Source organism: Merops nubicus, unplaced genomic scaffold, assembly GCF_000691845.1.
Source record: "Merops nubicus isolate BGI_N331 unplaced genomic scaffold, ASM69184v1 scaffold6277, whole genome shotgun sequence".
Taxonomy (NCBI): domain Eukaryota; kingdom Metazoa; phylum Chordata; class Aves; order Coraciiformes; family Meropidae; genus Merops; species Merops nubicus.
The window spans coordinates 1-14,641 of record NW_008622188.1 but is presented as its reverse complement, the minus strand read 5'-3'; the positions used below and the strand labels follow the sequence as shown (position 1 = coordinate 14,641).

General features: G+C 36.4%; 1 protein-coding gene across 1 annotated transcript; it reads right to left on the bottom strand.

Moving 5' to 3' along the window:
• Nucleotides 1–1,736: 1,736 nt before the first annotated feature.
• On the bottom strand, nt 1,737–14,339 carry CPSF2 (cleavage and polyadenylation specific factor 2, 100kDa). Its single transcript, XM_008944684.1, has 14 exons — nt 14,160–14,339; nt 12,548–12,707; nt 12,354–12,459; nt 10,734–10,863; nt 10,316–10,431; nt 9,563–9,750; nt 8,841–9,131; nt 7,598–7,698; nt 7,062–7,262; nt 6,284–6,436; nt 5,496–5,721; nt 3,394–3,693; nt 2,338–2,472; nt 1,737–2,236 (listed from the first exon to the last, which is right to left on the bottom strand). Exons 1-14 carry the CDS (start codon nt 14,306–14,308, stop codon nt 2,144–2,146), a joined length of 2,349 nt encoding a protein of 782 aa, XP_008942932.1. The 5' UTR covers nt 14,309–14,339; the 3' UTR covers nt 1,737–2,143.
• Nucleotides 14,340–14,641: the final 302 nt, after the last annotated feature.

Sequence of the window (14,641 nt, the reverse complement as noted above, 5' to 3'; positions counted from 1 at the left end):
CACCATGCAGGGAGAGTTAGACCATCCAAAACATTCAGTGAAATATTTGCTCTGCTGGCAAACGCCACAGAAGATATTTTCTACAAAAGCTTGTGTCGTTATAATGGAAGCTTTCAACTTCACTGGAAGGAATAAAAGTATTCCTTTTTAAAATTAATACTATTTGCATCAATAGGTTAAAAAATCTGAAAGGAATAGAAAGATTTATGACTACAGTCTTGTCTTCATTCCTTTCCTAAAAGCAGCGCTATTTTTAATTTGATTTCCTAACATTTACATTATTAGCATATTCCACACACGCATGTGTGATCTCTGCCCACCCCAAGCCCTCAGGTTAAAAGTCCCCAGGCCAATATGTGCATGCACAAAGTAAATCAGTTTATAATTAGTATCAGTAACAACAGTAATACAACAGTATTCACCAACAAGCACCCACTACCATACAGATTTACACAGCATTGCTATGAAATAGCTACAAACCCAGAGCAGTTCTGTGAAGTTACGGCTGCCAATATAATGGAAAATAAACATTTTTCTAAACCGTTTAAAAAACAAAAAACCCCAAAACAGAGTCATTCAGTCATTTCTAGCCAAGGTCTTCTCTATGTAATAGAATACATTCTGACTCAGCATTAACTTTTCAAGTGTTTTACATTTTTAGTATATAGGTCTAGCAGGTGTTGGACTTCTAGAGGGCTTTTTTTTTTTTAACATGGTCTTTCTTTCAAGTTACTCTTTTAAGTAGAATGAATAAGTCAGTAGATCAGATAGAAAACTATTTGTCAAGAATGAATTGCAAAGTCAATCACCTTTTCACTGATAGCCCACAGGGCTATTTTTTGCCACTTTTTTCAAAAGGTTTATTTGAACAAACACAAAGAGCACATATTACACTGCTGTTTAATGTAAAAACAAGCAAGCAACCCTACACTGACAAAACTGGTGGTTCACATGTGGACAGGGGAAAAAAGAATTAAACTCTCAAGAGGCCATTTGTTTGCATAAGTTAATTTCTAAGAAATTAAGGTGCCCAAAACTGTGTTCATCTTCACCTACAAGGTAAGGTCAACTCCCAGCACTAGCAGCTACAGTAAGTCCCACTGTCAGCTAGAATGAAAGTTGTCACAAAATGTGCAACTAGAATGAAACATGACACAACAGCATGGTTTATTTCCATCTCGTGTGTGAACTCAAATTTCAAGATAAGGGATCTTCCTGAAACTTGGCTCATGGCATTCTGAACAAAGAGCAGTGAGTGGATAAATGCTTTAGACTTTGAAAGTATTAAAAATCACAACTCGGAAAAGATTTTATAGTTGAATAATTTTGCAAAAGCTAGAATTCTGCAATTTTGTATAGAAGTTACTCTAGAGCACACAATTACTGGACTTTAAAATGTCTAACAGTCTTATATAGTATTTTTAAGAATACCTTTCCAAAGTTAGTTTTTGATGCTGCAGATTAATACTTTATGTAGAATATTAAATGCTGTTCTAGAACAAATCAGTACAACAGAGCAGATACAACATTAAGATGCAGCCAGATTAACACTATGGGAAAATTTTGGTTGTCTAGCTTTAAATGGGCTTCTGAAAATGTACTTTAGTTCCATTAAAAAAAAAATAAAACAAAATTTAAAAAAAAAAACCAACAACAAAACCAGAAGAAGAATCTAGACTGTCCCCTAAATTGAAGTTATTTAAAAAAAATAACAAAAAAAACCCAAGCAAACAAACAAAACCAACAAAGAACAAAAACAAAGAAACCCATAGTTCCCTAGCTAATCTTATTTTATAACAGAAGATGACTTTTATATATTTTGTACTCTTTGGCAGGGAAACCAATGAAACCAAAATATGTCCTGACAAACTGAACCTTTCCTGAGAAGGGTTTGCAGTCATAAACTGATCTGTAATGTGTTATATGGGAGAGAACAAGTACTAACAGTTTGAAAGTCAACATGGAATGTACCTACAGACTTATAAAGGACGCCAGCAGCAGTTATTTACATGTTCAGGGTAGTTCAATGTTCGTTATGAATTAGGTTTCCGCTGTATAAATTAGAAAACTACAAAAAGTCAAACTTGGGACAACCCCTGTTGTCTTTAAAAGTTCAATTAAAAACATCTTTGTGGCACTTTTCTCAGACGATAGCATACTGCTTGTATAAAAGTTCTCTTATCCTATAGAAGTCCTGACAGAGGCAGCCTTCCAATCCAATGCGCCCTGTTTCAGTCTGAAACAAAAGACACATTTCAAGTTATTAGCTTTACTGTAGTGACAAACAATGTTCATTTAGAATATTATTTACCAGAGTTTAAGACACAGAAGACCTACCCTGCGAACAGCCACCAGATTGTTGCACACGAGGACTCCTCCTACAAACTCAGCCTGTATACCTTCTCGCAGGAGAACTTGCTTGAAGTCAGACAGCCGTGGCTCGTTCATAAACACAGACTGATGTCCAAGAACCTTTAAACAACACACAATTTTAATACTTCTGCTACTTAATACCTTCCATTTTTCCAAAGTTTTCATTGTTGGTTTGGTAGCAGCGTGGCCTGGACTACGGGACTATAAGCAAGAAGATAGGCTCTATTTCTGTTCACCTGCAGCAAGCCATTCCCAGGACAGGAAGGCCTTAGAAGTTTCCTTCTTTGCTCACACACTGAAGGCAAATGGAAAGCTTTCATATTATGCCAGGGACCAGGCTGCAGCAAACTGTACTGCTGATCAGTGCATACTTTTATACCAGCTGTCACAAATCTGAACAAACTTTAGAGTTGTCTCCACATTTACCTAGCTCCTAGAATAGACTACATTTAGGACTGTGCAACAGTATCTTAAAAAGAAATTGAAGAATTAGATGGCATTGTAACCATCTAATGAAGATATGATGTCTGCTCGCATGCAAACTATTTTAATTTAAAAGTAAAGATAAATTTATGGAAAAGATTAATGAACTCTCAAATTGCTACTAAAGGAACAGAAATGTATGAACTTCAAAGATCTGTATCTCATGTATATAAAGTATTGTCCAGAGCATCAACAAAATATAATCAAATCCAAGAGCAACTAAATGCCAACTAATTTCCAAACCTGCAAGTATTAACTACAAATATGGAAAGCATTAACTAAAAATCTTATCTGCATACACAGAAGGTAGTGTATGCTAGGCACTGTTAGTGGATGCAAGAGATCAAACCATGATGAAAAGCATAAAATGTGAACAAAGAACAGTACCAGGTTAACAAAGAGAAAACCAAGCATGAAAATCCCATTTCAGTTAGGCTTTCATTTGAATAAGATGACAGTATCAAACTCTAAGCACTAGAAAAAGGGAAACTAATGGAGCTCTTAAAAAAGAGGTCCAGATCAGCATGGCTTCTGTACCTCGTGTGGTGGCAGAGGTTCCAGAGTAGGAATGATCTCACTCTCCTCACACATCTCCTTGTCATCATCACCAAAAAGGCTTTTCATGGCCTTCTGTTGTGCAATGACACTAGAGTCTGAAGAAGGCATATCCACTTGCATCTCTGAATCTTCATCCTCCCTCAGCTCCCCCTCTTCCAAAATAACTCCAGTATCCACTTTCGAAACCCGCATGTCCAGGACGCCATCTATCCAAGCCAACTCGGCATCCTTGGCCTTACAGAACTGAAGGGAGCTCACAAGAGAATCTTTTAACCTGACCTGAGTTGCACAAAAATAAAAGTATGATTAGTTTGATGGAAACTACAGAGAGTTCTCACTTCAAGCTTAAAAAAAAATAAAAATTAAAAAAAAAAAAAAATAGTAGTTTTTCTTTCACTGTCTCTCCACACAGGTTTGATTCATACTCTTTTGGGGAGGGAAAAGAGTGAATTGGTATCACCAAGGCAAGTTTTTCTGTACTTTCACAATATAATTTCTATAACTCTCATGTCACTACTCAAAAAGCAGCAGAAATCAGTACCTTCTTTGTGTTAGTTAAAAAAAGAACCTATATGACTGGAAACTTGAGCTAAACTTACAGCAAGACCAATCAATTTCCTTTAAAATATCAGAAACCTTTCTTTGCAGCCAAGGAGTTCCTCAGTGGGCCTTAGTAAATTTAAAGAAAGTCTCTCTATATGTATGCTAGAGCTACCAAACAGCAGTTTCAAATTCCAACCCTCAAAAAAAAAATTATAATTACTGTAAGAAGAGATTTTTGTACATATCAGATTTTAAAACGATCAAAACATTACCTTACCCTGATTCCTCAAGTGCACTCCAAGACTTTAACCCCTTAAATAATGCCCTACTCAAAGACAATTACCCCCACAAAATTGTGCCTGATCCACAGAATGCAGTCAAGGGTGCAGCCCGTATGAAGGACACTGGGATTCTGATGCCCCACTCACATTTATTATTTTCGGATTCAATGTCTCCAGTGTACTTCACCTGTTCAGAAAGCTTCCCAGAGAAAAACAAACTAATGCTATGCAGAAAATTGAATCTCTCCTTTGTACAACTGAAATTAAACACAAAGTAACGACAATTTTGTTCTTGTTCTTATTTTCTGAACAATCACAATTGTAATTTCTCACACATTAGCAATCCTTTTAGCTTTAAAAAAAAAAGAACAAAACCAACCCAAACTAGTCCAAAACCAGAAAACACGACTGTTTTAAGACTGTCAGAGCTGGATAATTTTGAATAATTGGAACTTTCCCCTTCTAACAGGTAACAGATTTTTCTCTGGAAAGCAGCAGAAGTACCTCTTTCAACAACTCTACTGTTGATTTTCTATTAACTTTGAAAGGACAAGAGGAATAAAGGACTAATGCCTAAAGTGTGTGTGAGATTCTCCTCCAAACAACCTCAGAAGTTGAATCACAACCATACGTAATTTTCACATACTTCACTTAAATTATCCAGGTTTTCTTATTTAGAGCTTAACCATGAAAATTAAATGCAATATATTAAAACAGTGCAACACATTATGATAATGTCATTTTCCAAGAACCATCACAAACTTTTTGGGGGGCATAAGGGTGTCTTTATTTTCACATTAATTTGCTCTTAACATTGTGTTCTTTCTTAAGTACTATTTAGGTACAAAAGGTTTGTTCTGTTTGTTTTCCCTCTTTGCTCTCTAAGACTCCCCATTCAGATTCCAAAACAAATCCTCAATTGCAAGTAGTGTACAGTGGTACTTCAGGCATTATAAATCTATTAAGATTTCACTAAAACAAACTGATGTTCTCATGGACAAGAACCTTGCCTTTTGCACTACAGTTAAAAATGCACTGATGTCATGGTTAACATTTTAAATGCTTCTTAGGAATAAAAAGCATCAGGAGAATGCTTACCTAGAAGACACAAAATGCTGCTAATGTACACTTGGTTTTCTGTTATCCAAGACATATGGATAGTATCTCCTCTCCCAAAGAGAGGGACAAATTAGAGTCTGCCTATACATCCCTACTACCGTTCACAGTACTGCCAACTAACAAATCCCAGTACCTTACCTGGTAAATGTGAGTTTCACTGGTTGCATCTACAGTTTCATGCAGTTTTGGCATGTAAACTTTAATATCTTTGCCACCAAAAGCTCTGCAACATTCTGCAAGGTCCTGACTGGCCTCGGGTGGTCCATGGACAATGATCAGTTGTCTTGGTTTCATCTGGTTAATAATTTTTTTAATTGAGTCCCCATCTGAGCGTCCTTCGTAGTCAATATATGTAACTCTGGCTCTAGTTTCAATCAAAACCACAAGAATAACTTTTTTAGTTTAAAAGATTAAACCTTTGAGTGATCAAAAATATTTAAAAATGGAAGATATTTTGAAATTATTCTACATCAGCACAAGCTGTGGGCACAAGGTATATTATAGATCAGTAAAATACAGAATAGTCAAGTATCAGTACGTACATGTATTTAACACTACCAATTCCCAAAATTCACTTGTATAGTTACCCAAAACATGAGATAAAAGAAGAACTTATTCAAATATGCATAAGAAAATATACATATACATTTAAGTACCTATGGTAACATCCCATTGTACTGTTTGTTCCTCTTTCACCTGTCTCCATCAGACAGAAAACCAACTGAGAATTTCCTAAGACTGGGGAACCGTACAAATGTGTACCATGCTCCCAAGTTAGTAAAACACTAACTTAGCTTGGAGGGAAAAACAACAACCCAAAGACCAAATCCTTTCCCACTTTCTTAATTCTGAGCTAGCCCTTTACCAACTTTGCACTGTACCCATGCCACCATTCTAGCACAATTAAGAACAACAAAGCTACTCACTTAATTTCCATGGATTCTGTTGCAGAAATGCATTTAGTAGGAACATCTGACAAATCCTGGTCCATAGGCTCTTCTCCATTTGTCAAACCAGATTCTAATTTGCTTTTTTCTTCTTCTGTTGCTTGAAGTTCTGGAACTAGAAAATCCTCAGGTCTATAGAAAGAAAGGCATTTTGCTTTTAGCAGTCTCGCAGTAAAACCAACGTACTACCTAATATAAAAACAATGCTGTTTTATAACTGTTATTGTCAAACAGTTTTATTACACTTGCCTTGAACACTTCCATATTTGAACAAAGCTCACTTTTCAAATAGCACCTTTATGTCTTAAAGTATTTTGATACCCCAGGAAGTAATAGCAAACTGAGGTCTTCCAGCAAGTATTCCTTATGCAAACAGGACAAGTGTCACCAAGATCTTTCTAGGATGAACAATGTTCTTTCCCCTCAAATTTACCAAAATTATGTGTAATTTAGAGCAGAAAAAAAGTAAAAAAAAAAAATCTTTAAGATGTTTGCAAAAAAAAAAAAAAAAGCCTGGAGGGGAAACACATCTTAAGAGGTGCAAAGACAGGCCAAGGATCAGCACTCTGCAGCTTCAATCCTATCACAAGCTTCCCGTTATACTTAGCATAAATCATCTTAACTGTTCAAAAGTTACTGTGGTGGGAAAATTAAATAGTGCTGCAAAGGAGACAAAATAATGGTTTTTAATTTTCTTATGTCTATTTTTGAATTATTTGATAACTACTACATGTTAGTATGCACTACCACCACATACTTGATAATCTCGCCATATTCATCCCATTTAATTCTTTCTTCAGGGGCTGGAAACATTGGGTAAGATTTCTTTGCCTGTTTGAAAAAGCTTCCTTTCCGACTACCTTCACCTTTCATCATCAAATCATGTTTGGTCTTATGTACAGTTGGCTGATCAACATCCTCTTCAGCATCACTCTCATCACTGGAGTCAATATCTGCCCTGAAATGACATTCCAGAAAGAACCCTAGCACTTTTTTCCTTCAGGTTTAACATTACATAAACACACAGACTGGAAAGTAGCAGTTGACATAACACTAACCAGGGACAAGGAAAGTTTATAAGCATGTAAAGGAGCTCACAGGCAAATGGCAGATGACACAGATCATAACAACAGATCAAAGACAACCGTGCCCGATTCCTCAGCGTCCTCAGACTAGTCTAGCAAAACTATAATTTTAATTTATCCCTGTAAATGATTGAAGTAGCAGAATCATCACACAGAAATCTCATGTCTGACCAGAACAGCAGAATGGAAGAACAGCCAATACACTTACTCTTTAGACTGTTCTAACTTTTTAGCTGCTTCTTTCTTTAGTTTCTCCTTTTCTAAGTACTCTTCAAGTTCTTTTCCTTCCAACTTGACACGTTTTCTCAGCTGAAAACAGAATTAAAATTAATGTTATTGTAAGTAGCTAACATGATTAATACTTTTCCTACATACTGCTGACAAGAATATTTTTATTTAAGTACCAAGGGCAAATACAACTTGTATGTCACATAAAACACAAAATTGCGTAAACATGTGGCACCTTGGCATGGCAACATCTGGACAGTATTAGTAATTAGTAGAGTTTACTTTAACAGAAAAGCATTTCTAAAATCATTAGCTTTACAAAAATTTCTTAAAACAGCTTCAGGAAGTATCTCCCCAAGAAGTGGAATCAAGTACTCTGAGATGAGTAGTGCTTTTTTAATTTTTGTGTCACCACCATCAAACCAGAAGAACCTGGCAAAGTCACACTAGCATGCAAAACAACGTTTTGTTTCTTGCTTTCCAAAAAACAAATCAGAGTATAGGTCACTGTCTGGGTTCAGCTAGGATAGGGTTGGATTTTCACCTGCACTTTGAAAAATACTGAATTATAGTAATAGTCTAACACTGTAACTCAATGCTTCCAATTCTGTCTAAAACTAAAACAAAGCTGCATCCTCAGGATTGAAATTACTGCTGCAATCACAGGGGACTCACATAAATTAACAGTGTTTACCAGAGAGAAACAGACACAGGTATAAGCGATTGAAAATAATCTGAAAGCATTAATAACAATTAATTGCATTCCAACTCCTGTCTTTAGCTTATCTTTCTAATTCTGGTTGGGTGTGTTACACTAATTTGACTTGATTCTCCCCTCACTCAAAACCAGAGGATTTTCCAGCAAGAACAGTAACACTGTATATAGTGATCTGTACACAAACTGCAAGCAGAATTTTTTTTATTAAAACAAAAATACAAAGGAAAGTGTGGTCTAAAGACAAATAGCTAAAACCAACTTCATGCTCATCTTTGTAGAGTATTAATTTGGCCACACCATCAAAAAGCATTTTGCAGTTTCTATTGTGAGACCTCTTTTATGAAAGATTATTCAGAAGTGGTTAAACATCCGACATCCTGATTTCAGATTTCCCTCCACCACTAGAAGCATTTTCAGTAGATAAAAAGGAAACTAAGTTCATTTTTTGCTCATATTCTTCCAGCTGGCCCACAATAAAGAACTTTGAGATACAGACAATTCTTACCTCAATATCTATAATCTTTTCAGAAGGATTATCAATCAGGAATCGTGCCAATGTTCCAGGTGTAGTACGGTAAGTTAAAATTATAGAGTTTTTAGAATCCTGGCACCACTGAATGAAAAGATCTCTAGAAAACCCACACTCTAAGTCAGGCTGACTGGCAAGAACAACTTTTGGACTAGGCACTCTAGCCAGATCAGACAGACTGTGACATAAGGAGAGATGACGGAACTGAAAAGGGTTGTTTCTCTTGTCTTCAAAGCACCTCATCAACTTGTCACTCATCCATTCAACCTAAAATATGTATTAAAAAAAGTAATCTATAAGAATAGAAGTTCTACGATAATGTACAAATCTGATATGAAGTACAGGACGCAATATGCACATGATCACACCAATGTGTTTCAGCAAGTGTAGAAATAATGTTGAGTGAAAACAAAACAAGAACAAGTACTTCAAGCCGTCTTTTTTAACGGCTAAAACTTCGATAAACTACGATAGCAAGTCTTGTGATAAAAGCAGAAATGAGTATAAAGGAATATGCCCATAACCATGACTGGGCTCTGCGTTACTTAACTGCAAGATTTGAGACAAAAGCACATACTAAAGAATAATAAGGACAACACCCAGTATTTAGCCATTTTTTACTGTTAAAAAGAAATCAAAATGTTTTTGCACACATTCCATTGCCCACTTCATAACTGTATTCTAAAATCACAACAAACCTGTGATTTAGAGAACTCCACTACATTGTAGCTGACATTATTTAAAAGTGCTAGAGAGTAGACTCCTAATCCTGCATCTTTCGTTCTCCAGATCTGATCAAGAAGTTGAGCAAGTTCCAGAACTCTGCCTGCTGTATCCACAGCTATTAATACATTTCCATCACCTCGTAATGTCTCCAAAACGTTAGCTAAGAAGAATTAAAACCAAAACAAAGATTAGCTTATGCTCTTGACCAAAATTAGAATGTCTGAGGCTTGGGGTTTTTTTGTTTATTGTAATCACACTAGCAACCATTATCAAAACCAAACTGAACACTGAAATAAATTAAACTTTGAAAGAGATCCAAAAACCACATTTCTAACAAAATTAAAGGGAGATAGAGTTTTCTTGGTAGCTCTGAAGATCCCATTGCCTTGACACTACTTTTTCTTTCTATTTTTTTTAAATTAAAAAACCCTCCAAACAGTAAAAGAGAGTAAAAAAAAAAACAAAACAAAACGTGCTGAGAAAAGTAATTTTTTAAATCTCTTAAGAAGAGATTACTTGATACCAGGTACAGTACACTGTTTTCAAATAAAGTTCATTGTTTTCAGGAAGGTGCTTAACCCACTGGATCAGTACCATCAGAAGAGTAATTCAAAACCTGTTAAATACAGGTTCTTAATCTGGACGCTGATGAATTTCTCAGAGAAAATTTACAGTGGCAAATAAATCACACTACTGCTATTTTCAAGCCCAAACAAAATACATACTCAGTAGCTGTTCATCCCTTTGCTTCCTCCTGGGTTGTACATAAGTGGCATTAAATGAATCTGTAATAAGCAGTGAAGGCCTGCTCAACATTTCCAAGGAACATCCATTCAGATGGCTGCAAAAGAAGAGGTCAGAAATCTCATTTCCTGCATATCTATTTCATGAGCAGATGTTTGCATGTATAGAAATTAAACTACTTAGTAGCTGAACATTTCCTGTTCCAAATTTACAAATAAATAAAACCAAGTGGAATGAAAAAACCCAGAGCTAATGCTTGTTTCAAACTGATCAACATGAACACGAGCGAAGTTAGTGGTCTTGTTAGAGCTGGAAAATCACTGCTATTTCCATACCTGTTTATCACACATTAAATGAGGCAGCCCATCTAAGAAGTACATATTGCTATGTTGAACTTACATCTCCCTCTTGTGGTTGAAATCAACTGCATAAACAATTTCTTCCTCTCCATCCTTGACAATCTTCCAGATTGTGCCTCCTATCATGTGCCCAGCTGGCAATGGGGTGATTGACAAACCATGTCCTTTACCTACAAAAATTTTCAATATTTTAGGTACATGCATTAAAAAAATATTACTGAGTAAAGAGATAATAATTTTAAACAACTCAACACCAAAATTATTACTGGAAAAAATCAAATGAAGTATGAAACATCAGTAATGTATCTGTCCTTCCCATCTAATCAGTAACTTCAAAATTTTTGGAAATTCACTTCTGTTGTGCCTCCAGAAAAAGAAACTAAAGTGCAGATCGCTTCTTCCGTCCCTCTCCCACTGGTACTCAGAGGCACTGCAGAGCTGCTGTAACTACAGACCTCAACAACAATAAATTATATAACAAACATCACATGAAAGCAAGCACACTAGTGAAAGGCAGACTCCTCCCCGGGGCAACACAAAAGGTTTACTGGATCATTCACTGTCTAGATACTTAGAAAACCACACATAAATCACACAAACTGCAAGTTCTTCAGAACAGTCATCACCAGGAAAGGTGTTCACATGATGCAGTCAGGGATGACAGATCTTCTCAACACCTGATACCTTTTTTTTAAATGCATGATTGCTTCTCATCACTGGTGCTAGCCTGTATCTCTGTTAGAGTAAAACTGACCCAACCCTGACTGTTACTTGCTGACCTCAATGCAGTCTGCCAACTAGAACAGAAGCATGCAGCTTTAATAATAACAACAAATTCTCTTCTTAGATGTATCCATCAAGTCTTCTCAAATCACTTCCATTAAATACAGAAAAAGTAGGGTGTTTTAAAGAAACTGTTCACTACAATTCCTTTTAAGATGTATAAGTTGGCAGCAGAGACATAGCCTTGCTACAAATATCTTGAAAAATGGTCAGCAGCATCTCAAGGATGGCATCCTATTTCTATTTTCCAAATTAAGGGCAACAGCAAGCAGTGTTCAGGAGATACTGCATCTCCAAGGCGAGCTGCTGGCAGTCAGCTTCTAAGTGTCTTTGTTCATGAACAAGGCTTCCACTTCATTCTGATCTTTAAATTCAACAAGAGCGAGAAACCTCTGACTCTCCAGATGCCACAGTTCCTGGCAAGGAGCTACACTGAGTATTATTCAGAATCAATGAAGACCTCCTCATTAAATCATCCATGTGCTGCAACTTCATCTCTGCAACCTATTCGTTCTCTAGAAAGCTTTCCTTTGTGTTACTGGTTCCTGAAGTGTTCTGAGGTATCTACCACCAGGCATGAATAAGCACTTTGGAGAACTTTTCCAAGAAAAGTTACAAAACCAAAAAAAAGAAACAAATGTCTAAACATGCTTTAGCATGACCTCCTCTTCATTAAGTGGAAATCCTACCCATTTCTACATAGCGTTACTGGGGCAAACATTCATCTGTCAGACTGACACAGAGCTACCGAATTCAGCCCTGCAAAACGCACAAAATTTCAAAACTTACTCCCTTTAAAAAAAAGTCACTTTAACTCTTAATGACTCTGCTGCCTTTTGCTAAAATTCATTTATTGAAACTTGGCTGACCACTTTACCTTTCAAGTTCACAATCTGAGAAAACTTCAGCTGCTGTATCTTATCAAATGCTGCATCGACATCATCCAACGTAAACAGTGTGAAATCTTCAGTGTTATGGCGGGACTGAAACAAAGAAGCACAGAGCCTTTAACAACCTGAGCACTCTACCACAGCAAGGATGTTGTATATGAAAGCATCAACTTAAACATACCTGGTACAGATCATACATAAACATCTGTCCCATTTTATATACAGGAATAGTTGCATAAATTGCACAATTCAAGCCCATTTTTCCCACTGCATATGGAAGAGCACCAAGGTGTAGTGGGTCAGGATGAGAAAGAAGAACAGCATCAACTTGGTGTACATGCCTGTAAAAGGAGGGACAACAGAGGTTGGTGAAAAGAGGTCTGCATGGTGGTATATATTCCCTATTACAGCTATTTTGAAAATACACAAGTCTGATGCCATATACAAAAAGTTCAATCATTCCAGGTTTAGAACAGTTTTTAAAATCATAATTAAATATTACAGATATTTCCAAACATTCAAGTATTTAAAAATGCAAGTCATTTCTGAAAACAATTTGACAGCCTGGAAGACGTATGCTTCGTATGAAATTCTTGATTAGAGACACCTTAATATATACCTGGACACCAAAACATACATTAACTGAGGGGCCAAAAGTATTATCAGTTTAGACCTGCTACTGATTTTTTTCTACATCTAAAGCCTTAAAACAGGCAATAAGTGTTCTTCTGCTCAGAAAGAGCAAATAACAGGACCGAAGACCCAACAATCATTAAATTGATCAAGATCAGATCAAAGTATATTTCTTTAAAAACAGAAAAGGTAAAATATACCATTGAAGAAAAGTGGCACATAAATTTTTTGGAGTTTTACTCAATTTAAAGCCAGATTTTTTTTTTCTTGAAGTACTGCATAAAATAAGAACTTAGACTAAAAACTTACTACCTGTCATAACTGAAAAACTTGAGGACATAAAACATACACAAGTGAAAACAGAAATTGGGCTGAAAGCTTTTTGTTCCTTCACGTAGTAGCTGAGGCACACACATAATTCTTCATGGATTTTGTCTAATTGCTTATCATATAAGACACTCAAAAATTTTATAAATCATCTTTAGTACGTAATAATCCTCAGTTAAAAGACTATGAACATTACAAGCGTGTCAACATTAAAAAAGTGAATCTATAAAAACAGCATCACACTGATTAATTTCTTTCAGAATTTTCATGTTTTCATCCTAACCCTGTAATCAGCAAAGCTCCTTGCCGTAAACCTGTAGAAGAAGCAAGTGTTCAAGTCTAGACTGGTTTATTTCTTTGCAGGGATGGGGTAACTCATTGAAGCTGTTTTCCTGACTGTCTATTCAACTTGGAGCAAGAGACGAGAGTTGAACCACTTTGTATTCAGCCTGCGCTACACTACAGGTTCTTTCACGTAGAACTGTTGACCATTCTAAAGTAGTTCAGAGCCAAGGTCAGTTTTCCATAAGCTCCACTCTATCATTTTTCTGGAAAAAAAAAACAAAATCTCCAAGCTAAAATAAACATAGAACAGTTTGAAAACTACAGGTAAGATTTAAGTCACTAGACTCACCAAAAAAAAAAAAAAACAAATATTTTACTGGAAATTTTCCAGCAGCACAGCTCTTTTCATATAAAACATACTTCAAAAGAAACAAACAAACAAAAAATTTAGTTTAACATCACCATGCACATACCATTGCATGGTATTTTGAAAACTTTCAGAAAAGGACAAGAGCTCTACTAAAAAAAAAGTGTAGTGAACTACTTACTTCCTCAGAGAATCAATAATATCCATAGAAAAGTTCTCATCCCAGCCACAGTCCAAAAGAAAACGAAATTCATCTACTTGCAACAGATAGCAAAGGGCAGACTCCTCCTGCACTCCTGAAAGTGTAGTCAACTTGATAATCGAGGTCATCTTCCCCTCCAAGCGCTTAATCTCCAAAAGAACTAATCTGAATGGGGGAAGAAAATGTTTTATTGACTAATCCAAAAGAAACGTCTACTTATGCAGACATCACCTCATCCATTTCAGAGAATACGCAGGATACGGGTTGTGATTAACGCTCAGTACAGCTACTGGGTATCAGTTAAGTCCCAGATACCAACTTTTGATGGCCGCTGGAGGAGTTCTTTTACAATAAAAAACCTTCGATAGCAGTGCAGTTAACAACAGCTCTCCCTCGGGGGCCGAACGGGGACGCGGTGCACCCCCAGTCCGGCGAACGCCCAAGGCGGGCACGGGGCTCCG

Bases quoted from the DNA above. Each gene is read 5' to 3' on its own strand.
- CPSF2 (XM_008944684.1), bottom strand. From the start codon at position 14,308: ATGACCTCGATTATCAAGTTGACTACACTTTCAGGAGTGCAGGAGGAG. The intron at 7,263-7,597 runs GTAAGTGTATTG...ATGTCATTTCAG, and splicing joins AAGTTAGAACAGTCTAAAGA to GGCAGATATTGACTCCAGTG. The intron at 5,722-6,283 runs GTGAGTAGCTTT...GATTGAAACTAG, and splicing joins ACAGAATCCATGGAAATTAA to AGCCAGAGTTACATATATTG.